At 38.2% G+C, this 25,177-nt stretch overlaps 1 protein-coding gene across 2 annotated transcripts in view; it reads right to left on the reverse strand.

Moving 5' to 3' along the window:
* Positions 1-1,539: 1,539 nt before the first annotated feature.
* The window catches only part of LOC308692821 (uncharacterized protein), a 69,157-nt gene continuing 45,519 nt past the window's right edge, over positions 1,540-25,177 (reverse strand). Inside the window, exons 1-5 of one of the 2 annotated variants that reach the window (XM_081369227.1) lie at positions 19,598-19,648; positions 18,408-18,598; positions 6,843-7,758; positions 2,400-2,496; positions 1,540-1,916 (exon numbers count right to left, since the gene is read on the reverse strand). In XM_081369227.1, coding sequence (XP_081225353.1) covers positions 2,427-2,496; positions 6,843-7,758; positions 18,408-18,465 — 1,044 coding nt within the window. In that variant the 5' untranslated portion in view covers positions 18,466-18,598; positions 19,598-19,648 and the 3' untranslated portion in view covers positions 1,540-1,916; positions 2,400-2,426. Of the gene's footprint in view, positions 1,917-2,399; positions 2,497-6,842; positions 7,759-18,407; positions 18,599-19,597; positions 19,649-25,177 lie in introns of those variants that run through there. The other variant, XM_081369226.1, reaches the window with a different exon arrangement.

Genomic DNA, 25,177 nt, shown 5'->3' on the forward strand with positions numbered 1-25,177 from the left:
TGCTGAGGAAAAAGCATTTGTGGCCGAGTGTTCATATGGGGTTCGCCTAACACTCAGAAATGAGAGAACAATAAACGATAGCCGTTTGAACTCTTCTCCACTTTATTATATGCAACACATGAGATCACTAACTCAGAAACCCCCATGACACTCCAGTACCAAAAGTGCACATGACCCATGCCTATCTACGGCATTTCTCGAGAGGAAAAATACATTGCATACACACACACATATATATAGATATATATATATATATATATATATATATATATATATATATACTGTATATATATATATATATATATATATATATAAAACGACCGCCAGTACATCCAGAATTAATGCAACATATTCCAGAATTAATGCATCATAACATAATCCAACAATGTCTGTTACACATTATAAATGTATTTTTATTTGTCGTTTTGTCGGTCTAACATAAAAAGTGCTTCTCCCCATTTTTTGGAAACAACTGTCTCCATTTGTTCATTATGCAACAAAGATTGCTGAAGTCAACAGATTTTACAAACAGAAATAAATAATGATGCTGCCATCTTCCTTAAAGGAGAAGTTCACTTTTAAAATGAAAATTCTGTCATCATATAATCACCCTCATGTTGTTTCAAACCTGTATGAATTTCTTTCTTCTGCTGAACAGAAAGGAAGACATTTAGAAGAATGTCAGTAACCAGGCAGTTTTTGGGTCCCGTTGACTTCCATAGTATATTTTTTTCCTACTATGGAAGTCAATGGGACCCAAAACTGCCTGGTTACTGACATTCTTCTAAATATCTTCCTTTCTGTTCAGCAGAAGAAAGAAATTCATACAGGTTTGAAACAACATGAGGGTGATTATATGATGACAGAATTTTCATTTTAAAAGTGAACTTCTCCTTTAAGTAATTTTGTCCCCCTAATAATTTGTCTCCCAGACAGCAACATAGTGTCGGCCCACATCTGGTAGCACTAGGTTGCTATCTGGGTCTGAATTTCAGGTGAAAATTGTCTTTTAGACCCACCTATAAAACATTTTCATCTCCTTACCGTAGCCTGATTAACAGCGGTAAGCTTTTAAAGCTTTTTCACAATATAATGTGTTTTGATTCATCGAATAGCTACTTTTTTATTAAATGCAGCATAAACTAGTTTCAGAGCTCTGTACAGGTCATTACACAAAAAAACATCTGCAGCGTTTTAACTGGAAAGTTAGTTTACATATTTATATAAACAATAACCATTGGAGAATGTTCTATATTTGGTAACTATTTCTATGTTAATATAAAACATCCTGCAACGTTTTGGGAACATTATTTTATTGTTGCAAAAAAATAAAAAGAGCATTCCTAGAACATTATTTAGTTCCCAAAACAATAACCAAACAGGAACCAAATACCAATGTTAGGGGAATGTTCTGTGTTTGCTGGGAAGCCCCAGAATCAAATGTAATTATTGGCTTTCAGAACTGAAAATTATGGAATTATTCCTGAAACAAGAAGAATTAGCAGACAATACAATTGAACAATAACAACAAGCTGTTGATAAAATTATAATGAGTTTAATCAATCATTACTTGAAGTACAAACATTTATACAAATTAAAACTAATGAGACAGATCTCAAACAATGAACAAGTTACAATTAATATCAGATTCATGTCTCTGTTGAAAGTGTTACAGTCTCTTCTTCAGCTCCTGAACATGAAAGTGGGTTTTCTGGTGTAATTTTTCTGGTGCTCTTCTTCTGAATGAGAAGGCAGAAGTGATTTCAGAACGAAGGCCCGAGTGAAACTCTTCCCGCATTGATCACGTGTGTAAAGTCTCTCTCTCTGTGGATCCTCATGTGAATCTTCAGACTTGATTTACATGTGAAGAGTTTTTTAGGCTTCTGTTTTTCCTTTCTCGTTCATGTCCATCGGGTCTAAAAGAAGCATTAAATCAAGTGAGATTTCAGATGAGAGACAAATGTTAAATGAAAAGTGAAGCTCAAAGTCAAGATGGTGTGTGGCACAATGGATAAGACACATGCCTTTGGTGTGAGAGACCCGGGTTCGAATCCACTGTGAGACACCAATGTGTCCCTGAGCAAGATATTTAATCCCTAGTTGCTCCAGAGGCGTGCGACCTCTAACATGTATAGCAATTGTAAGTCGCTTTGGATAAAAGCGTCAGCTAAATGAATAAATGTAAATGTAAATGTAAGATCACTGATGAGTTCAATAGTCATTTTAATCTCATCAAATCTGGTCAACAACGGCTGTGCACGATTATGATCTATTTTAATGTCATGAAGATGATTTGTATTATATAACACTAGTTAGGTCATGAAACAATGTAAATCTGGTGAGCATCAGCATGTTCTTCATCATGAATAATGAATGAGGAATCAAGAATAAACACCAACCTCTTTGTTCTTCAGTATCATGATGTTTCATTCTGCAGGTTCTGGATCACTGGCGTTCTCTCCGTCCTCTTCTTCCAGATGCTTTCTGGCAGTTCTGCTAAAAACAAACAAGTTTCATTTCTTACAGACATGATGCGAGAGGAATAATAAATATTTCAAGTACGAAGGCTAATCACATGTTAAAAAAAATAGTGATCTTGATCATATAACCTAACAGTGTTGTTCAATAAAACCCAAATTATTACTTACTTTGATACTTTATTTGAACCAATTATTGCTTTTTATTATATATTTGCATTTTAATGGCTGTTGTTTCACTTGGATCTATCTTTATTACTGTTACGTCTTGGTTGAAGCAGAGGAGGAAGCAGGATTCAAGTGCAGTAGACTTTTATTAAATAAACTCAAAACTTCACATATATAAACTCAGGACTAAGACTCAGGAACAGAACAGAACAACTACCATGGTGCAACAATCTACAAGAACTGACAAAGACCGAACTAAACACAGGGCTTAAATACACAGACAGACAAGCTAAACAAGATAACAAGGGGACGTGGTTAATCAGACACCTGGAAAGACTAATCAACATAACAGGAGACAGCTAAACATGAAAAGACAGGGGAACACATGACAGACAAGAACAAGACACAAAACCCACACCGTGACATAGCCCCCCCCCTCTATGGGCGGCTCCCAACGCCCATCAAAACAAAAAACAATAGTTCAGGAGGGTGGTGGAGCGGAGGCAGACCTGGGGGCGGGATGGAGGGCCAGGCCCGTGGGGCGGCAGAGGACCTGGAGACTGCGGCAGGATGGAAGGCAACGGCGGAGCAGGCAGTGCAGGTGACCAGGGTGGAGCAGGCAGTCCATCGGGCGGCCATGGTGGAGACGACCCCTCGGGCGGCCATGGTGGAGACGACCCTTCGGGCGGCCATGGTGGAGACTTCCCCTCGGGCGGCCATGGTGGAGACGACCCCTCGGGCGGCCATGGTGGAGACGACCCCTCGGGCGGCCATGGTGGAGACTTCCCCTCGGGCGGCCATGGTGGAGACGACCCCTCGGGCGGCCATGGTGGAGACTTCCCCTCGGGCGGCCATGGTGGAGACGACCCCTCGGCCGGCCATGGTGGAGACGGCCCCTCGGGCGGCCATTGTGGAGACTTCCCCTCGGGCGGCAGGGCAGAGCAGACAGTCCATCTGGCGGCCAGGGCGGAGACGACCCCTCAGGGGGCCATGGCACAGGAACAAACACCGGCTCAGGAACTGGAACAGACACCACCGGCTCAGGAACTGGAACAGACACCACCGGCTCAGGAACAGGAACAGACACCACCGGCTCAGGAACAGGAACAGACACCACCGGCTCAGGAACTGGGACAGACACCACCGGCTCAGGAACTGGGACAGACACCGGCTCAGGAACTGGGACAGACACCACCGGCTCAGGAACTGGGACAGACACCACCGGCTCAGGAACTGGGACAGACACCACCGGCTCAGGAACTGGGACAGACACCACCGGCTCAGCAACTGGGACAGACACCGGCTCAGGAACTGGAACAGACACCGGCTCAGGAACTGGAACAGACACCGCCTCAGGAACAGGAACAGACACCGGCTCAGGAACCGACACCACCGGCTCGGCGGTGGCCATCTTGTCCGAAGACACAGGCTCGGCGGCGGCCATCTTGTCCGAAGACACAGGCTCTGTGGCGGCCATCTTGTCCGAAGACACAGGCTCGACAGACGTGATGTGAACAGGCTCTGCGGCGGTCATCTTGTCCGAAGACACAGGCTCGACAGACGTGATGTGAACAGGTTTGGCGGCGTCCATCTTGTCTGCAGACAATGGATCCGACTCAGCGGCGACCATCCTGTCCGAAGACACAGGCTCGGTGGCGACCACCTTGTCCGAAGACACAAGCTCGACAGACGTGACGTGAACAAGCTCGGCAGCAGCCATCTTGTCCGAAGACACAGGCTCGGTGGCGGGCATGACGCTCTCAGTCTCGGCTGGACTGGCGTGAAGTGCAGGCTCGGCTGGACTGTCTTGAAGTGCAGGCTCGGCAGGAAGATACTCAGGCAGGAAGGTCTCGGCGAAACATGATTTAGGCAGGATAGTCTCGGCGGGACGAGACTCATGCACTATGGCCCTTATGGCAACAAGTACTGACCTCAGCGGGGAATCGGCCATGCTGGATACCAGTCCTGGACGGTAATAGACCGATTCGGTGACTAGCTTGATGGTTGGCATGATGAGAAGCCTCTCAGGCTGGACGGACGGGACGTGAACTGACTCAAGCTCCGGTAATACTGTGAGCTTGCGGGGTTCCCCATTTGTAAAGCCCACAGTAACTGATGAACCACTCCAAAAAAGGGCAAAGTAAATAAATCTTGCAAGCGAGCTTCGAGGACCATCACGAACCAGTTTTGACTGGTAATATTTATTGAGCCCATAACAATAAAAATCAATGAGTGCGTAATCTTCATAGAACCCGGAAATCATCCGACCGGTTTTACAAGGAGGGACAGAGCAGTGTAGAATAATGGTTAAATATGTGAAAAATAATGCGAATTTTTAAAAACGAAGCATGAACACAGTTACAGTGCACCCCACAAACACAATCAAGCCTTCGAAAAAAAGGTGTTTTACCACCCCTTTAAAAAAGTTTGCAAAATGTGACCATTTATTCTCAGTCTAGAGCCCTGTATAATGCTTTATTTCTGCTTTACATGAGCGCCACCTACGGTAAGAGAGCGAATTTGGTTTTTTTGCATTGATCTGAACTGACAAATTAGACATTCCTGTTGGTTGAACACGAGTTAATAGATATCAATCAATCAGTCAAAGTGTCCTGTGCTCACCACACACCGGCTATAGGTGAAGAGGAGAGATTTGGCTATAGAGTGATGTGTGTCTAACTTACACAGAAAAGACTGTGTTGCTCAGTACATCAAAATAAACTACTCGCCGCAATCTAGGGGTGCACAATATATCGACTCAATATCGCAATCGCGATATCACGTTGCCCGATATGCGTCCCGTCCGACATGCACCTCTCAAAAAATTGTCGCTTGGAGAGTTAACTTTTCATGCTACAGATTTCCCACAGTGGTCAGAAAGAACAGGGGAGACACTTTGTTTCTCTCAATATGACTCTAGAGTCGCTTCTTGCTCCAAAGTTAATCGCCGTCAACAACCAGATGCATTTACACTTGTCCAGTTTCGTCTGGAATGTGGCCCAGACCTCCTCCTGAAGTGGTTTGAGTGCAATCGGATTCAAATCCGCCTCGAATGTGTTTCGGAGGGCACTTACACCTGCTCTTTTCACGATCGGATAGCTATCCCTTCACAGAAAACACATGGGGCCCTATCTTGCACCCAGCGCAATTGACTTTGTACACCGACGCATGTATCATTCCTATTTTGCACCCGCGCAAAGCGCACTTTTCCCTCCACAGAAGCACGTCGCTAAACTAGGGAATGAACTTGCGCTCCCTGGGCGGTTCAGCGCAAAAAAGGAGGCGTGTTCCGGCGCAAACGTTCCTTCATGCTATTTTGCAGGTTTAGAAAACAATTGCGCCACTAACCAGGAAAAAGTAGTTTAAAGTCAGTGGCGCGTTGCGCATGTTATTCATATGCTATTTTAAGGGCGCATGCTTGGCCATAATCAATGTAGCGTGTGCACAACGAGCATACACTTTGATTCTCTCATCTACACAGAAGCAGCAGTTTTCATTTTTCAAATCATACATTATTACGACAGATAGATAGAACCGCTCCTGGCGCGCGCCTGGCAAATCCGCCATTATGATAGGAATCCGCTTTAGAACAAGCGCGTCTGCTCTTAAAGGGAATGTGAGATGACGCTCTGATTGGTTTATTTCACGTTACGCCCAAACCACACCTATGAATAATGAAGCTCTTCAGACCAACCCATTTTAGATTTGCACCTGGCGCAAGAGTCATTTATCCCGCCGGGAAAATAGCAACAGCGCCAAGACCCGCCCACAAAGTCACTTGCGCTTTGCGCTTTGACACTTGCGTTTCAGATCGTTAAAATAGGGCCCATGAAGTGGCCAGGTGTAAACAGCCCCTTCCATACGGCCAAACCTCTACCTGTGAGTTGCCGGGGAAAGTGCAATTTGCCTTCTAAAGGTTACATGGTTGTTGATGAGCCCTGTTTATCATGACATTTTCTTTTTACTTATTTTTTAGATTTATTTTGATTGTTTCTAACATGTCCTGTTCTGTAGACTTGCTCTTTATTTATAGTTTTTATACTTATAACTTTTGTAATTTTACATATGAAATATTATTTAATATTATATATATTATATATTTTATTATAATTTTAATATTATTATCATATTAAAAATATCAAAATTAATATCGATATCACAATATCACATTTGGTCAATATCGTACACTACCCCTACCGTGATCTCAGACTGCGGTGATGTGGTTTCTCCACTGCATGGATCTTCATGTGTCGCTTCAGGCGAGTTTTAATAGTGAAACTCTTCCCACACTGATCACACGTGTGCGGCTTCTCTCCAGTGTGGTTCATCTCGTGTGTTTTTAAAGTTGTTGAGTGACTGAATCTCTTGTCACAGTGTGAACACTTGTAAGGTTTTTCTCCAGTGTGAATTCTCTGGTGCTGTTTTAAACCGTCCACTCTAGTAAAAGTCTTCTCACACTCAAAGCACATGTACTCTCTCACACCAGTGTGTATTTTCTCATGATTCTGTAAAGTATGCAGCAGTGAAAAACTCTTTCCACACACAGAACATGAATGCGGCTTCTCCTTCGTATGAACTGTCAGGTGTGTCTTCAGGTGTGATGCACAGACAAATGTTTTGCCGACTTGATCACATGTGTACGGCTTCACTCCAGTGTGGATCCTCATGTGAATCTTAAGATAACTTTTGTATGAGAATCTCTTTTCACACAGATCACACATGAATGGCTTCTCTCCGGTGTGGATCCTCATGTGTAATTTATGGTGTGAAGATTGACTGAAATCTTTCCCACATTGATCACACTTATACGGCTTCTCTCCTGTATGAACTCTCATGTGAACATCAAGTTCATGTTTGACTGTGAAACTCTTCCCACACTGATCACATGTGAATGGCTTCTCTCCGGTGTGGATCCTCATGTGATGCTCAAAAATTTGTTTGCTTGATAAACTGTTTCCACACTGAGTGCAGGTGAAAGATTTCTTGGCTCTTCTTTTCTTTAAAAATTTATTTTTAGTCTCTGAGCGACTCAAAGGTTTTTTTCCAGGTTTGACATGATGTTCCTCCTCCACTTCACTCAGTTCTTCTATCTCCTCGCTCTCTTCCATCAGGTCTGACACGAAAGAAAAAAAAATATTACATTTCAAGAGAGAAATATAATGTGAAAGGACATGAAATTGAACCCTAATGTAATAGTAGAAAGTAGACAACTGCTATAAAATATTATGATAATTTGATGCCTTTTATAAATTGATTATATGTCCTTGAAACTTTCCATGAATGAGGTAAATTTATCTTCCAATTATTATTTTTAAAACATTGTAGGCACGAATCCCATGTTTCTTTAGGGACCGTTCTGTATTTATGGAAAAAAACCACCGGAGGAAAATAGGGGAGGGTCATGTCTTTTTATTCTTTGTTGAGGGGAGGGTCATCCAACTTTTTTTAGTCTAGGGGGAGGGTCACCCAACTTTTATATTCATGAAAACAGCAACATTTCAAAGTGGCTTGTTTGCTGCATATCTTTTACATGTAGCTCCATGTTGCTCTCGCGGTATCAGCCCCCCATCTATATCAGATGGGTCTGACCCAACACAAATCCAGTTTGGGGCTGTTTGACAGTGCGCACGCACTTCTGTACGCGCTCAGAAAAAGTGCATCATGTCAGAACAGTAGCAGGTTTAACATTAAGTGGCATGGCATCTGACGCACAGAAGCCAATGGCACGTCACTATGCGTATTGGCACATCCGGTCTTCATTGGCATGTGCCAGTGGATAGTGGCATGTGTCACTGACATTATTGGCATGTGCCAGTGGTGGATAGTGGCATGTGTCACTGACATGGCGACACACTGACATGTCACCTGACTGACAACGAGTCGCTGAACATGTCACTGTGTTGCGACACCTCCAGTAGCGACTGAGAGATTAATCGAACACCTATAGCCTACTGACGTAATTGTGGCACAAAATCATAAATAAATAGCCTAATTTTGTGATATTTAAAAGATCAATTAAACGAATTAAAGTGCATTAATATTTTTTCAAATGTGTTCAAATGCCCTTTTCTGAATGTTTTGTAATACCAGTGCTACTCTATGTTGTTTATCTCGCAAAGTCACAAACTGTCCATTTTAGGAAAGACACGAAATAAATCTATCATGGGTCACTACGAATAAGGTATTAACAGTCGCGTCCGTTACTGTAAACCTTTATTTTTGCGTGATGCTTCACAGACGCACGCCAGTAAGTGTCAGTATAAGTGAGTGTAACACTAGCCAGCGCAAGATTCTCATCTGTGGCTTTAATATTTCAAAAATAATTGTATCGAATTATGTAGCCTATGTTGTAGGCAACACATTAACTTAGCGATGTTATAAATCATATTTTTTGACAGCATAAAGCAAATTGTTATGCAAGTGGCATATGACACAATCCATTGGCACATCTCACGTTTTAGTGACACATGCCAATATCCACTGGTACATGCCAGTTGGCTTGTGTCACTAAAACTGACATGTCTCTTTATGTTGTGGCACCTCCAGTAGTGACCCCTGCAGCTGTCTGCCGGAGTATAATGTAGATTATGTAACATATGCACATAGTTAATTTGTACAACAAAAAATTAGTGTCTGTGCAGCATCACACAAAAATAAAGGTTTACAGTAACGGACACGACTGTTAATACGTTATTCGTAGTGACCCATGATAGATTTATTTCTTGTCTTTCCTAGAATGGGCAGTTTGTGACTTTGCGTGATAAACAACATAGAGTAGCACTGGTATTACAAAACATTCAGTGGCACATACCAATCAAATACAGACGTGACAAATAACACGTTTGAAAAAATATTAATGCACTTTAATTCATTTAATTGATCTTTTAAATATCACAAAATTAGGCTATTTATTTATGATTTTGTGCCACAATTACATCAGTAGGCTATAGGTGTTCGATTAATCTGTCACACATTGACATGTTCCGCGACTCGGTGTCAGAACTGCAGCTGATAGAATGTGCACTGTTGCGCGATACTAGCCTACCATATATAAATTTCCATCCTAATATTGTTTCCACAATAATGTTAGTGAGTAAATCTACTGAAATTTCCACCATAACAGTGGAGTGTGATGTGTAAGATGTAGGGCTACCACATCTTTAAATTACTATTAGTATTATTTAAGTTAACATAATAAAATACGTAGACCTACACCAAAAAACTAGTTGAGGATAAATTCGTTAAAATTGGGCAATTCCAGCGTTATGGACGTGACCTTTGCAGTCAAAACTTGAAATATAAATTCTCAGAAAATGCATTTAATATTGAAACGTCTGTTAAAATATCCATACTCCCTTAATAAAGGAGTCAATACATTAGGAAAATATCAGTCTACACATGCGTTTTATATTTAATATGAGGGAAATACACATTTGACGTGACACAAAAAAAATCTTTAACTTTTAGGTGGCAAAATATTTTTTAGTAATTCTATGAATTACACTGCGCAAACCAAAAGATATATACCCACCGGATGAAGAAAGGTCAGCCTCCACAGAACATAAAATATTTGTTTTATTTTATTTTTCGTGTTCGCATTTATGTGAAAAAAGAAAAAAAACAATGTTAAGGGCGTGACATGACTTCTCCAGTTCTCCATTACGGACATGACTGCTCTGAAAGCGACTTTAAAAAAAATCACACAGACCTCAAACACAAAGCACAAAGCCTGTCTTTAAAGTGAATTTCGTTTTTTATTAATTGTATCTTAATTTTAATCAATGTTTCATCAACCAATTGCCTGGATTTAATAAATAAGAAGTAAATAAATATAGTAGAAAATAGATAATCATGACACGGAGGCGCCGGCGAGTGAACTGGACTCTCGTCTCATAAATGAACCGAAACTCAGCGTAAGGTAGGCTACTTGCCTCACAGACCTGAGAAATATATAGAAAGCTTGAAATGTTTACTTTTAAACAGAACTGTTTTAAAACAGACTGCTTGTCACATGCCTGTCCTGTCTTGTCATGCACATGGGTGTTTTATTGTTTTGAGCCATGTGCTCGTGTCTGTCGTTTAGCCCCTCCCATCTTGTTATCCAGTTATTGGTTAATTTGCCCCACCTGTTGTGTTCATTACCCTCCTTTGTTTGTTCCCCTATTTAGCCTCCTTGTGTTTGTAGTCTTGTGCTGGTTCGTTGTCTTGTAATGTTCTCCTGTTCTCCCGTAATGTTCTCCTGTTCTCCCGTGACCCGTTTGGTATGTTCCTTTTTGAAGTTGTTGTTTTGTATTTAGTTATGTTTTCCCCTTTGTGGGTTTTGTTTTGTGTTTTGGTTTCTCTTTTGTAAATAAACATTATTTTCCTTTTGCAATTGAGTCCTCCCTGAGTTTCTTTAGTCTTTACGTGACAGAACGAACCAGCCATTTCGAGGACTCAGCAAAAGGAAAATAATGTTTATTTACAAAAGAGAAACCAAAACACAAAACAAAACCCACAAAGGGGAAAACATAACTAAATACAAAACAACAACTTCAAAAAGGAACATACCAAACGGGTCACGGGAGAACAGGAGAACATTACAAGACAACGAACCAGCACAAGACTACAAACACAAGGAGGCTAAATAGGGGAACAAACAAAGGAGGGTAATGAACACAACAGGTGGGGCAAATTAACCAATAACTGGATAACAAGATGGGAGGGGCTAAACGACAGACACGAGCACATGGCTCAAAACAATAAAACACCCATGTGCATGACAAGACAGGACAGGCATGTGACACTGCTCTCCTATGTAATCCGTATGAAATGTGCATTTCTCTCTGGCGCGTTCTGCGAAGATCACGACGCATCGTCAACTTCATCTTTGCAGTCGACACAGAAAACACTTGTTTATTAATTAAACAATTAAAATGTCTCCTTGCTATATTTGACATATTCATAATCATTACTTTTGCTGGTTCTTTGTGACAGCTTTTAGATGCTTTATTGGCAGCGCCACCCACATGTTGAACGCATCACACCGAAAACATGATTTTTTTTCAAAAATCGTGATACCAACCGAATCGTAGGTTTGGTCTATCGTTACAGCCCTAGTAAGATGAGAAAGCAAAAGTTTATGGTTGCAAAAAAAACAATGGCTATCTGAACATCTTTGCCAAGCGCAAACCAGTACAGAAGTAGGCCAATCAATAAATTATCAGGGAGGGTCATGCCTTTTTTCACAATCATTTTGGAGGGTCATAGAAAAATGTATTGCTGGCGAAGGGAGGGTCATGTATTTTTTGATTACAGATCTCAAAACTCCTCTGGTGGCCCCTTAAATAAAAAACGAACAGTCCCTTAGCAAAAACTATTAAATATATTTGATAAATTACAATTATCTAACATGATATTAACATAAAAATATACAATACTGCCATATTTTGAGATTGATATTTATTTTACTAAAAACGTTTTGAATTATTAATGGCCGTTCACACTAGACTTTTCCTTGCACTGACTTCCATTCATGCACATGTGAAAGTGGGACACCAGAAACACAAGCTCAAGTGAATAACCATGTGAGAAATAACACAAACGTTCAGCATTCAAGTGGAGTGGATTGTTTATTTTTATTATTATTATTATTATTTGTTATATGTTGAACTTGTGTTTGTAAAAAAGCTGCCGCAGAATGTGACGTCATTTCACAACCGTTGCAGTGTCTGTAGAAACTTCACAAGCTCAAAGTGTAGAGTGACCGCAGCTAGATTTAACTAGATTTAAATGAACTATTTTATTATATTTATCTGTGTCCTACATGTTTCACTCAACCCTGTTACTCCTGACATGATTTTCCTCCTTTCAAAAACTGAGGAAAAACAGCAAAACACTGCTGCTTCAGTGTATATGTAATGAGTAATTATAATCAAGGTATTCATCAATAATTTTTTCCTTCTAAATATCAAATAAGTTGAATGACTTCTGTGAGGATTTTACTTTGTTATAGAAGTTACAAGTGTGATTACTGAAATGTTCTTTTCATGTATTCTCTAATGTCTGTATTTGATATCTGGATGCAGTAACAGTGCTTGCGTATTTAACTCGGCTTCAAGAAATTAAATATGGAAATGTTTTGTGTTTAAGAAAGGTCTTCAACGTGTTAAAACATAAAGGGGTCATTGAAGTCTATAGTTTAAGGGCCCATTTCTCAGTTAAAGCCTTACTTTCCATTTAAACTAAAGTTTCCTATCCTGAGAGAAAGAACTTGTTTTCTTGATGTTTTGAGAAGACTCTCCTGTTTATAGTTAGAGCCTGGCCGAATCCAACCTTGGAAAAGCTGTGCGTCAGTGTGTGTGTTAGTCTTCTTGCTTACAGGTTAGCCCCTTAAACCCTGAGCCATTTTTGGAGTTTTTTTGTCTGAGTGACACACAAAAAAGTAAAGACTCATAACTTCAAAACTATAACAAGGAGTGTCAAAAGGTAGGTATCGTTTGATAGAACTCTTTTCAAATTTTTTGAAAATATAAATTACATTACATTTGGATATTCTCCTGCCGAGAAACTGCTGATAAATACAAAAAAAACCCATAATTTTTATTATGATTTTGCATATCTCTCTTGTTTGACATGCAATAACTCGGGGAGGAAATATGGTAGCACAAATTTTCTTTTTTGAGGAAGTACCCCTAAATGTGAGCTGCATCTGAATCAAATTTTGTGGTGATCGCATAAAGTACTCAAAAGTTACAGCATTTGGAACAAAGGTAGCCTTTTTGTTTAGTCCTCACACATTTGGAAAGCAATAAAAAAAAAGAGTTTTCTGAGTGACATACACAAAACTAAAGACTCATAACTTCAAAACTATAGCAAGGAGAGTCAAAAGGTAGGTATCGTTTGAAAGAACACTTTTCACATTTTTTGAAAATATAAATTAAATTACATTTGGACATTCTTCTGCCGAGAAACTGCTGATAAAAGACAAAAAATAAATATAATTTTTATAATGATAATGCATATCTTTCTTATTTGACATGGAATAACTCAGGAAGGAAATAAGGTAGGAGGAAAATTCTTTTTTGGGGAAGTCCCTCTACATATGAGCTGCATCTGGATAAAATTTTGTGGTGATTGGATAAAGTAATCAAACGTTACAGCCTTTGGAACCAAGATAGCCTTTTTGTTGAGACCTTGACGCCCCCTCATGGGCATTTTTTATAGTGTTTCACCATGAAGAATATCTTGTCATAAAAGCAATAGATAAAGTTAATTTTGGGCTCATTTTAATTGTATGAATATGCTGTAAAAAATGAAGTGCCATTTTCAACGATTTTTGAATGTTTCGTGAGATGTATGATGTTTTTGACACATTGCAGTACATAGTACAAAAAAGTATTTTAAAAATTATGAATTTTTTTTATATCTTTATCAGCAAATAACTCAGCAATACTTAGGAGTTTTTCAAATTGGCTACATTCACTGTAAAGTTCAGACTCTAAGGTTTCAAATGACATCAATTTTGTTTGAATCAAGGCAATATTTTTGAAAAATATGATAATGAATATTTTCGCAGCTAGGGGGCGCCATGGGTAGCGCACACGGGCGGTACACTCCGGTTTAGAGAGACTAGTCAGCACTCGTTCAGAGTTGATCGAAGTGGTTAGATTCTTTAAAAAGCTGAGATTCTAAGCTTTAAAATGATACATATTTTGTGTTATTCCACGTTTGAAAAAGAGCACGGACGGTTCCGGGAAAATTGGAAAACACTTTGCACCCAGGAAGGATGAGAGACTTGTTTTTTATCCAAGTATGCACTACTTCGTGAGGAATATCTCGTGATCAAAGCAATGGATTCTGTTGTGTGTGGGCTCTTTGTAATCGTGAGAATCTGTTGTCAATAAAGATGTTCGATTTTTCACAATCTATGCATGTTTCATTGAGTTATGAGCTGAAACGTCACATCAAAACAACATAGCATCACTGCTATTGCTACTTCATAGGTGCGCCTCTGGTATTTTTTTGTGTCAGAACGCTATAAGGAATATCTTTAGACCTGAGTGATGGATTATGGTGTGTTTGGGCTCTTTTTAATCGTAACATTCTGCTGTAAATAATGATGTGCCATTTTCCACAATTGATGCATGCTTCATTGAGTTATGAGTTAGAACGCGACATAAGTGCTACATCTATAATAAAGATCTATGTGCGCATTTGTGTTACAACTCCACGAGGCATAACTTTAGATATGAGTGATGGATTATGCTGAGTTTGGGCTCTTTTTAATCGTGAGAGTCTGCTGAAAATAATGATGTGCATTTTTCTACGATATGTGCATGCTTCGTGAAGTTATAAGTAAAGACCAAACGCGAGTGCTTCATGAGTATATATTTGGCTAGGTGCGTCTTTGGTATTTTCTGTGTTAGAACGCCATGAAGAATATCTTTAGATCTGACTGATGAGTTTGGACTCGTCTTAATCATGAGCTCCTGCTGTAAATAACGATGTGTCATTTTTCATGATCGATGTATGTTTCATGAAGATACGAGTAAAAAGGCCAAGTCTAAGCTACCTCGCTTGGCTACGTGCGTTTGTGTATTTTTTTGTGAATTAGAACTCCATGAGGAATATCTTTAGTTCTGAGTGATGGATTACGTTGAGTTTGGACTCATTTTAATTGTAAGCATCTGCTGTAAATAATGATGTGTCATTTTCCACAATCGGAGCATGTTTCATGAAGTTACAAGCGGAAATGTGTCTAAAATTCAGCATCCATGTATGGTTTACCCATGGGTCTCTTGAGGGGCTTATTTTACAAAAACCTTGCTCAAGTTTAGTAAAAGCCTGAAACAATTATGCTTGTTGTATTCTACTCATTGAGACCTTTCAAATGACATATGACACAAGACTATCTGAGCAGTATGATGTTTTTGACACATTGCAGTACATAATAATTTCCTCTTCCTCATAAATTATGTATTAAAAAAAAATCATTTTATCAGCAAATAACTCAGCACTACTTTGGAGATAATCATAATGGCTACATTCATTGTAAAGTTTAGACTCTAAGCTTTCAAATGATGCCTATTTTGTGTTGATCAATGCAGTAGTTTTGAAAAATATGACAATTAATTTTTTCCATAGCTAGGGGGCGCCCTCCGGCGGTATAATCCGTTCTAAAGGAATAACTCAGCACCTTTTAGGAGTTGAATAAAATGTATAGGTGCATTGAAAAGCTGAGATTCTAAGCTTTAAAACCTTTTTTGTATCATATCATTAAGTGGTTGCTTAGTAATTTGATTATGAATTTTTTTCATGGGGTGCCGTCCCGCCGGCGGGACGCTTAGGGTTTAAGGGGTTAAGAAACCACTGGCATTGTTGGAGATTGACTGAGTTGTTGTTCGGGACATGCTGGCGCCCAACAATGCAAATCTGAGAACTGGAAGGTCACGACATGCCTAACTTCAGAGGTCTGAGTGTCAGATGCATAATCGATGGAGATGTGATTCAGTCTATCTGTATATGTGTGGAAAATTACTATGTTTATCTATTTCTTAGACAATGAGAATCATTTAACCTGTAAGCAATGACGTAGCTTAGACCTTGGAAATGGTATATCTGCTGTGTGTGTGTGTGTGTGTGTAACTGCTGTGATCTGTGTAACTGTATGTAAGCGGGGCGTCCATACGAACTCCTGTGTGAGTCTTGAAGCTGAACTTCTGCTGATGAAACTGCAAACTATTTTCAGTAAAACTTTTCTTCAATTTATTATAATTCTGACTCTGGGTCTTCTTTCAAACATCTGGTCATTGGGTCCTAAACTGTTAACCCCTAACAATGGTTTCAGGTTATCCTACACTGAATAATCAAATGTAAAAATAAAACACGGCTTATTAATTCTGATTCCTATTAAAGCTACAAAAGTTATTCAGCCAAGAGCAGGGAGTGATTTTCTATTTATCTTTTGTTCATGACCCCAGTTATTACAAGCCGTTTCATACGCATATCGCGATATATGCCTCTGTGATAGGGCTGAACGATTAATTGCATTTGCGATAATATCGCAATATGATGAAACGCGATTTTTGTAACCGCAATTAGATTATTTTCCAAAATCGTTCAGCCCTACTTTGCGATATTTCGATATTCAATATATTGTGCAGCCCTACTTAAAACTGTGACACCCAGGAGGTGACATCATCTGGGGTCTTTCTACTGCATGATGGGAGGACAAGTAAATAATCTCAATCCATTGTCTCAGTTTTTACACAAACTGTAGCATTGACTGTATTCATCAACCCTGTTACCAAAGTTACTGTAAGAAGAATCTCTATAACTATGAATAACTTGTATGATATTTGACAAATACAACTTTATCAGTAACTTGGTGTTTACTGATTATTCCTAAAGAAGTAACAATTTTGTAAACAATTTTGAAAATGACAAAAATTCTGGTAACATTGTTGCAACATTTTATTTCTCCATTTAATAAACGAACCATTCAGTCAGATAGGTTTTTGTTATGAAAGAAATACAGTTACAGTTTCAAGCATTTTATCCAAAATGTAATCACTTTTCAAACCTTGAAAACACAACATCAAAATTCAAGCACTTTCAAGGATTTCAAGCACCCGTACAAACCCTGCTCATAATTTGGCCTTTTCCTTGCATTGCAGTTTTTTTCTTTTTCTTAATGCGTTTAACATTTGATGTGTTTGAGGAATTTGACTAACATATAACATTTTACATGCATTCTGCTGAAATGAACGAAATGACTCGAAAAAAGATTCAACGATCCGAGTCAGTAAAATGATCCGAACTTCCCACTACTAGAAGTGACACTGGGCTCTTTCTACTGCATGACGGGAAGACAAGGAAATAATCTCAATCCATTGTCTCAGTTTTTACACAAACTGTAGCATTGACTGTATCCATCAACCCTGTTACCAAAGTTACTGTAAGAAGAATCTCTATAACTATGAATAACTTGTATGATATTTGACAAATACAGTTTGTTAGAAATGAAGAATTCCAACAAGAAAGTGCCTTTGGTCTTCGTCTTGAATCAGGCATATGAATGAACAATTAACCAGCACTGGTGGAGCGTAGCTCAAACTCACAAAACTCTAAATATGAATATATAGCAAGAATATGAAGGGAGTATTTGGCTTTAGCCAATCAAACCATACATGACATCATGTACATTGTATAACAAATCTATATATGGTCAATATCCGGCTAGATATCCTTCTGTGCCTTGTGGTCCAGAAGGCTATATAATGCTTACAATAGGTTGCTCTCCTCCAAGTGAAACACTGCAGTCCACAGTAATGGATAACAGATGTGCATTACATACATAGAAAGGAATCCAAGCTTCTGTGTGCATAATGGTTCTATGGACAAAGCTGAGATTTCAGATAGTAACACTATAACTTCTAACACAATTTTATCAGTAACTTGGTGTTTACTGATTATTTATTGATTATAGGTTAAAAAAAAGTGTAAACTATGTTGAAAATGACTAAAATTCTGGTAATGTTGTTGCAAATTGGGAACCAGATATAAAATAAATGTCAAATAAAACAAAGTAGTATTTAGCTTGATCTGATGTTGACAATCAATATGCACATTTCTCAAACCTCCCTTTACTGAACATTTGTTGAAAACAAACAAAAAACATTCTGTACCGTTTCATAGTTGAACTGTTTATCTAAATGTGCTTGAATGTTTCTAACATGAATGTTCTTCAGCCTCATGAATGAATGAAGAATAAACACCAACCTCTTTGTTCTTCAGGATCTTCAGTGTGTTTCATTCTGCAGGGTTCTGGATCACTCATGTTCTCACTGTCCTCTTTAATAAACTCAGTCTTTGCAGATTTCAGCTCTTCCTGATGCTCTGATGCTCGTCTTCACTTGTAGCTGATGGGAATTTAAAGCATTTATTGGGGAACTGATGTGGGAGGAGCTGATCTGACAAAAAAAAAAAAAAAAAAAAAAATCAGTTCCTGAATTTGTTTTTATACTAAATATCACATCTAAGCATTTATGTCTGTCTGAAGTAAAGTAACTGATGCGAATGTATATCTCATGTTATGGCTAACCAGAATACTCTCCTGCTTTTTGCATTACAATAGACAGAAAAATAGAAATTATAAAAAATACAAACATCATAATGTCTTCCAAATATTAACAATGGTCAGAAAAAGAAACAAGTAATAAAAACTCAGTGAGTGTTTTAGCGCAATTTTCTGACGTCATGGGATCACAACACTAAGAAATAGTAAATATTTTCGTGGATTTTTTTTTTGTTTTGTTTTTTTGTGCGTTCCCCAGATTAGACCTTCCTTAACATAATGCCGAAAACCCGAAGTCTCTAGGTGGTCTGGTTGAGGAGGAGATAGAAGTGCAAGATTGGTGCGCACAGAACAGAAATCATGAGTTAACAATCACAATTTTGTCACTCTTGAAATAAAGAGTGTTTTCAGCAGATCTGTTAATATTGATGAGCCTCAGACTATCAACACTCATTCAACAAGCCATTCAGGATCATCAGCAGATCATCTCACTTTATTCTGAGTGTTTGCTGTTAGAAACACATTATTTGAGTCAGGATACATGATAAAAGCCTGTTAAACTGCTCTATTGAAAGAAAATACTGTTGCTTCTCGCCATCTTACACAAATAAAACATAAAACCAAACCAAACTTAATTAACCACCTCATCTAAATAACTACAACAGCATAATGTTAATATCTAAAATATATTTTGATTTTCTAGTAATTACAATCATTGCAATAATGTTCAAAACTGACAATGATCCTAAAAAAACTCATGCTCGCTGCTGCTGCACTAAATCCAGAAAAGACGCACAAGTATCGCTGTGATCGATGAAAACAATACAGAAATGAGTCTGTCGCTTAATCAAACTGAATAAAGTGTGTGTGATGGTTGTGTAAATATGAGAAATACCGTGAACTGCTCTCCTCAGGACTCCTTCTTCTTCTTCTTCTTTCTAGTGATGGCCAGATCGTGCCTGAAATGTAGTCGAGAGTAGGAGTTGCAGTGAGGGGAGGAGGAGTGAAAAAAATACAGGCAAGCCGGCCCCAGATAGCAGACCAACATTGAATCTACATTGAATCAATGTTAATGCATTAACCAAAAGATCATTGAATCAATGTTGAAATTTAACATTGATTTTTCATCAGGTTTGCACCCTGAAATAATGTTATATCAACGATGAAAAATCAATCAATATGGTCATAAAATCAATATTATTTCAACCATAATTAAATCACTTATTTAACATTGAATCAACATAAAATCAATCTTACTTCATGTACAGCAAGATTCTATGCTAGTTTATCATGCTTGTACTGTGCATTTTTAAATGACTCCTTTCAGACAGAAACCATGTAGGTGTTATGGAGTAACAGTTGGGTTGCAATTAAATATGTTTTTTAATCAAAATGTCATTCAAAGTAAACTACATCCTTCAGTTTACAAGCAAATGTATTTATTTATGCCCCCAAAACTGAACATGAAATTTCATTTGTAAAATGCATTTTGTGGTGACAAAGACAAAAACAGTGCAGTAAGTTACTACGGTAAGAAAGAATGAAACATTACTCTGATAAATATTTCAAGTTCAATTTTATTTATGTATCACATTTAGAACAGACCAAAGTACTTTACAGAAGAACAACATTAAACAATATAGCATGCATTCTATAAAAAAAAGATATAGCATGCATTATGAAATAAAACAAAAATAAGAGCAACATAGCTGAGTAACCATAAAAAAAGAACTAGAACAGAAATCAGAACTCAGATATAAATTAATAACACCAACCAAAGAAAATAATCAATATACTAAATAAAATGGGTAGGTTTTAAAACAATTAAAACGTAGGCAGAGAAGGGGCTGCTCTAATAGGCACACTTACCTCTAACGTTACTTGGGTAAAATACCGTACCGTAATTCTAATGAACTCAGCTCAGGGGTTTCCACCACGAGCAATACCCCCAAGCCGTTCAGGGGCGTAAAGGAGCCATCTTTGTACCGAAACAGAAACAAATAAACTCTGAGGCCTCCTTTTTCCTCTGCCGCCTGCTGTTGTAAGGCATCTAAACAAAACAAAACACAATTAGAAAATATTTGGAAATATGACTAATTATAAATGACAAATGTACTACAAAATTAAGTGAAACTTGAAATTTTGAAAAATACCCTGAATTCAAAATCATTTGAATTTATTTTACTATTTAATGAATTTTAGTATAGACCCTATTACAGCTGTTATTTCTATATTTTTTACCCATTTTTGGAAGTTCTGGAAACGCTATATCATCATGGATAAAAATAAATAAATAGCTAGCTATTATTGGAATACAAAAATTATATTAGCTGTCGTGCCCGTCGTCTCCCATTTGCGTGCCCAACTAACGTTATGAACTCACGCTTCTTTGCGCCTTTTTTGACTTAAGGGTTAGTTCTCACAAGAATGAAAATTAACAATTTACCCACTGTTAGTTTTACCCACGATGACGTTTGGTAAAAGACAAATTGAAATTCAATATGGGAAAATCCCGGCCGTTGGTTTGTTCATGTTATTAATAAATTTAACATAGCAGTTCATTCCGACTCACCCAGGAAAAGCAAATAAGTTGTAAGAAATATAGATGCATAAAAATGAGAAATGAAAGATTAGAGATTTAAGATTAACTTACCTCTAAAAATCACTGTCGTTGCCCGAATGCTTCGTCTGTCTGTTTCGCGCTTGAAATCTGTTAGCTGCGTTTGAATTCTGTTGACTGTTATCCACGCCTCGATCTGATTGGCGGTTGGCAACCAATGTTAGGATTGTCTAGGCAACCAGTGGAGAAATTTAAGCTGACCAAAAATCAACATTGATTCAATGTTTGTCTTTTCAACACTGAAAAACATTGAATTATCAACATTGATTCAATGTTTGTCTTTTCAACACCGAAAAACATTGAATTATCAACATTGATTCAATATTATTTTAACATTGAATTTTCAACATTGTTCCAATATTATTTTAGCATTGATTTTTCAACATTGATCCAATATTATTTAGCATTGTATTTTCAACCTCAACCAAAATGATGATTCTGATGGAATTTCAACATTTAATCAATGTCACCTTGCTATCTGGGGCTGGGGCGCTGTAAAGGGGGGGTAAACGATGACGATTCTCAGGGCCCATGACTAAGAGGGGGCCCAGAGAAGCCCCCAATAAAATTGTGGTGCTAAAGAAAATATTTGATAGTAAAAATTATTAACTTTAAATTATTCTATTTGCTGTTTCCTGGTGTCAAAAAAATGTATTTGTTTAGGAAACACAAACGTCCGTGGGCCCCTCTCCCCCTCTCGATTATCATAAAATGGTTCAATCCGCCCAAATTGTATCCAGGCAACACAAACAGCTTGACTTCACTTATAGCGCCGGTGTGATGAAGTATCATAAAAACCGAACGGTTCGTTGGACTATTTTTCCTGCCGACCAAAATTTCATTATTTCAAATGTAGGCGCGTTGCGCGTTGCGCGTGGCAAGAGACGCCGGCGCGACCACAACATTGTATGTCCAACATCAAATGTGCAAACGTAATGTAAGCGGAACGAAACTGGGCTACTCGTTATTGTGTGGTTGATGGACCGCTCATCAGTTTGGACCAGTGCAGCGCGAGCGATCTTGATCAAGCGACACTGTTACACAGCGGTAATAAGAGATCCAGTAAATAAATCATTTGAATTCGCCACAGAAGTAATAACATCGCTGTGAGATCTAGTGGGAAACATTCACATTTCTCCGTTATTAACGGATCAAACAGCGCTGACGTGGAAACCAGGAAGAAACATTGTGGTATGAATGAACTATGCAGTGTACGTCCACAGATCAGCAACATTCACCATGGATTTACTGTAGTAACACTAACTGCAACCATGGAAGTTTGTTCCAATATTAGGTTACATTTCATTTTTTCCAAGGGGCTGTTTTGTTTATGCTCCTAAGAAGAGTCTATTATAGCTCCATCATTGGTCAAAGTGTGTTAGTTTTAATAAATAAAATAATAATAATAATAATAATATTAAAATTCTCTGGCATTTATTTCTTTTTGCTGTATCGAAAACGTACCAAACCGTGACACAAGTGTATCGTATTGAACCGAACCGTGAATTTTGTGAACCGTTACACCCCTACTATCTATATCTCTCTTACCTATCTGTCTACCCCTCTGAAGCAATGGTTGAAGCAATTTGAATGCTGAGAAACTTTACTAAGACGATTTGAAAATTAGTTTATCTGTTTATTGTTATGAATGTTTGATATTGGGGTGATCAAACCTGGGGAAACCCTGGAAAGAGGCAAAGGGTCGACAGTATGTTACCCAATATTTCACAAGAAAAGGTGGGTTTGTAAGTAGGCCTAAATTGTTAGTGGACCGCCCGTGACAATGATCGTAGCCTACGGCACTTTTCTGAGCGTACGCACGCTTTGTACATGAGGCCCCAGGTCTCTACGGTAGCATTTTTCAACAAGTTAGCACGTTTCGATAGAGCAGGGTGCAGCGGGTGCACGGCTTTGCCTCACATACATAAAAATATAAATATATGTGAATACACTATATGACACATGTACAGCTATGCACAGTATATACATTATACAGTACTGAAGTAGTGCAGTATTACAGAGGACAAATTACGGGTGTGGAAATTGTCTGATTGACTTAAATATATGAGAATGATAGTCAAAATACCATAAACCATGATTTTATGTAAATTAATATGAAAAAAGTCTCAGCTGTGTTGGGGGCCCAGTCAAGATTCTTTTCATGGGGCCCAAAATCCTTAGCAGCGCCCCTGATCTGGGGCAGGCCCGGAGTGGGTAATCGGGAGAATCCAAGTACACCTGGCTGCAGCCTGCAGATCGGGGCGGGGCCGCACCTGGTTCTCATTGGTTAGTGGCACAGTAATGACGTCGACGCCACGGTAAACAGGAAATGTGGTTGAAAACTCATGCGCCATATCGCGCTGACGATTTTATCCAGTTAAATACTTTTTAAAGAAATTTAGAAGTGATATTGATACTTCCTGCTCTTTTTGTGAAGCCTCTTCTGAAACTGTTGATCATTTGTTTTGGGAATGTCCTTTTGCTCGGTCTTTCTGGAATAATATTGATGCTCTGATTGTCCAAAAGGTTTTTTGTAATTTTTCTTTATCATATAGACACATTCTTTTTGGGTTTTATGTCAAAGACAAGAATCTAATTAATGCAAGTTTTTGTATAAACCTTTTATATATTGGAAAGTTTTATATCCATAAATGTAAATATGTGAAAAGTAAACCCCACTTTAGCTTTTTCAAAGAAGAATTGAAGATGTATTTAAAATACAATTTCAACTTCTGTTAACAAGAAAGCATTGAAAACATCTAGAATGTGTGCCATGTTTAATATTCTCCCTTAATGTTTGTTCTTTTTTTGTGCCCTCTCCTTTTATTTTATTTTTTTATTTTTCTTTAAAGACTATTGTTGAATAGATTTAAATGTATTTTATATTGCCTCTTTTAATGTATACTGAACCATAATTTCTCTTTTGTCTTGAAAGATTGTTTATATTTCTTGTTTGTATCGACTTGTTTTGTTTGTTAATATTGCAATAAAAAAAAAACAAATATCGCGCTGACAGCACAGGTGTCATATTTGCGTTAAGTGGTGACTTCACGCGTCTTAAAAACGCTTGCGCAAATTTGAAATAATACTTTAATAAAATGATAAAGTGTTAAAACAATTCTAAAGTAATAATGAAAGCAGCAAAAAGTAGTAGAGTGCATATCCATAGTTTTAACTATGTCTGATCTAAGGTAAACTTATAAGGAATTACAGAGTATAGGCTATATATTGTGCAATATCTGTGTAGTATTTTACAAGTTTTTTACATTCTGTTGCACTTCACTGTGTAAATTACAAACTTACTGTAAACATTAATGACACCTTATATATTTCTTATTTTAATCATTCCTCTGTAATAGTTCTTGTTTATTTTTGTGAATTAGGTTATCATAAAACATTTATGCCAATAAAGTTTTAAGTTAAACTAACTACATACAGTACATTGTCAATCTCTGTCTGTATCCCATATTATGCATGCCAACTCAAAAAAACAAACTCAAACCAGTGATAACTTTTATTTCAAAACAAAAATAATTGTGTAAAAGAGATATGCACACATACAGATAATCACGTACATCAACCGTACACACACACACACACACGTACGTACACACAGACGCGTATGCACACACACACGTGCGCGTACACTCACACACGTACACTCACTCACACACATGTACACTCACACACACGTACATACACTCACACACATACATACACTCACTCACACACACACACACACGTACACTCACACACACACACACACACACACACACACACACACACACACACACACACACACACACACACACACACACACACGTACACACACACACGTACACTCACACACACACA

The sequence above is a fragment of the Scardinius erythrophthalmus genome (assembly GCF_964197995.2).
Source record: "Scardinius erythrophthalmus genome assembly, chromosome: 1".
NCBI lineage: Eukaryota > Metazoa > Chordata > Actinopteri > Cypriniformes > Leuciscidae > Scardinius > Scardinius erythrophthalmus.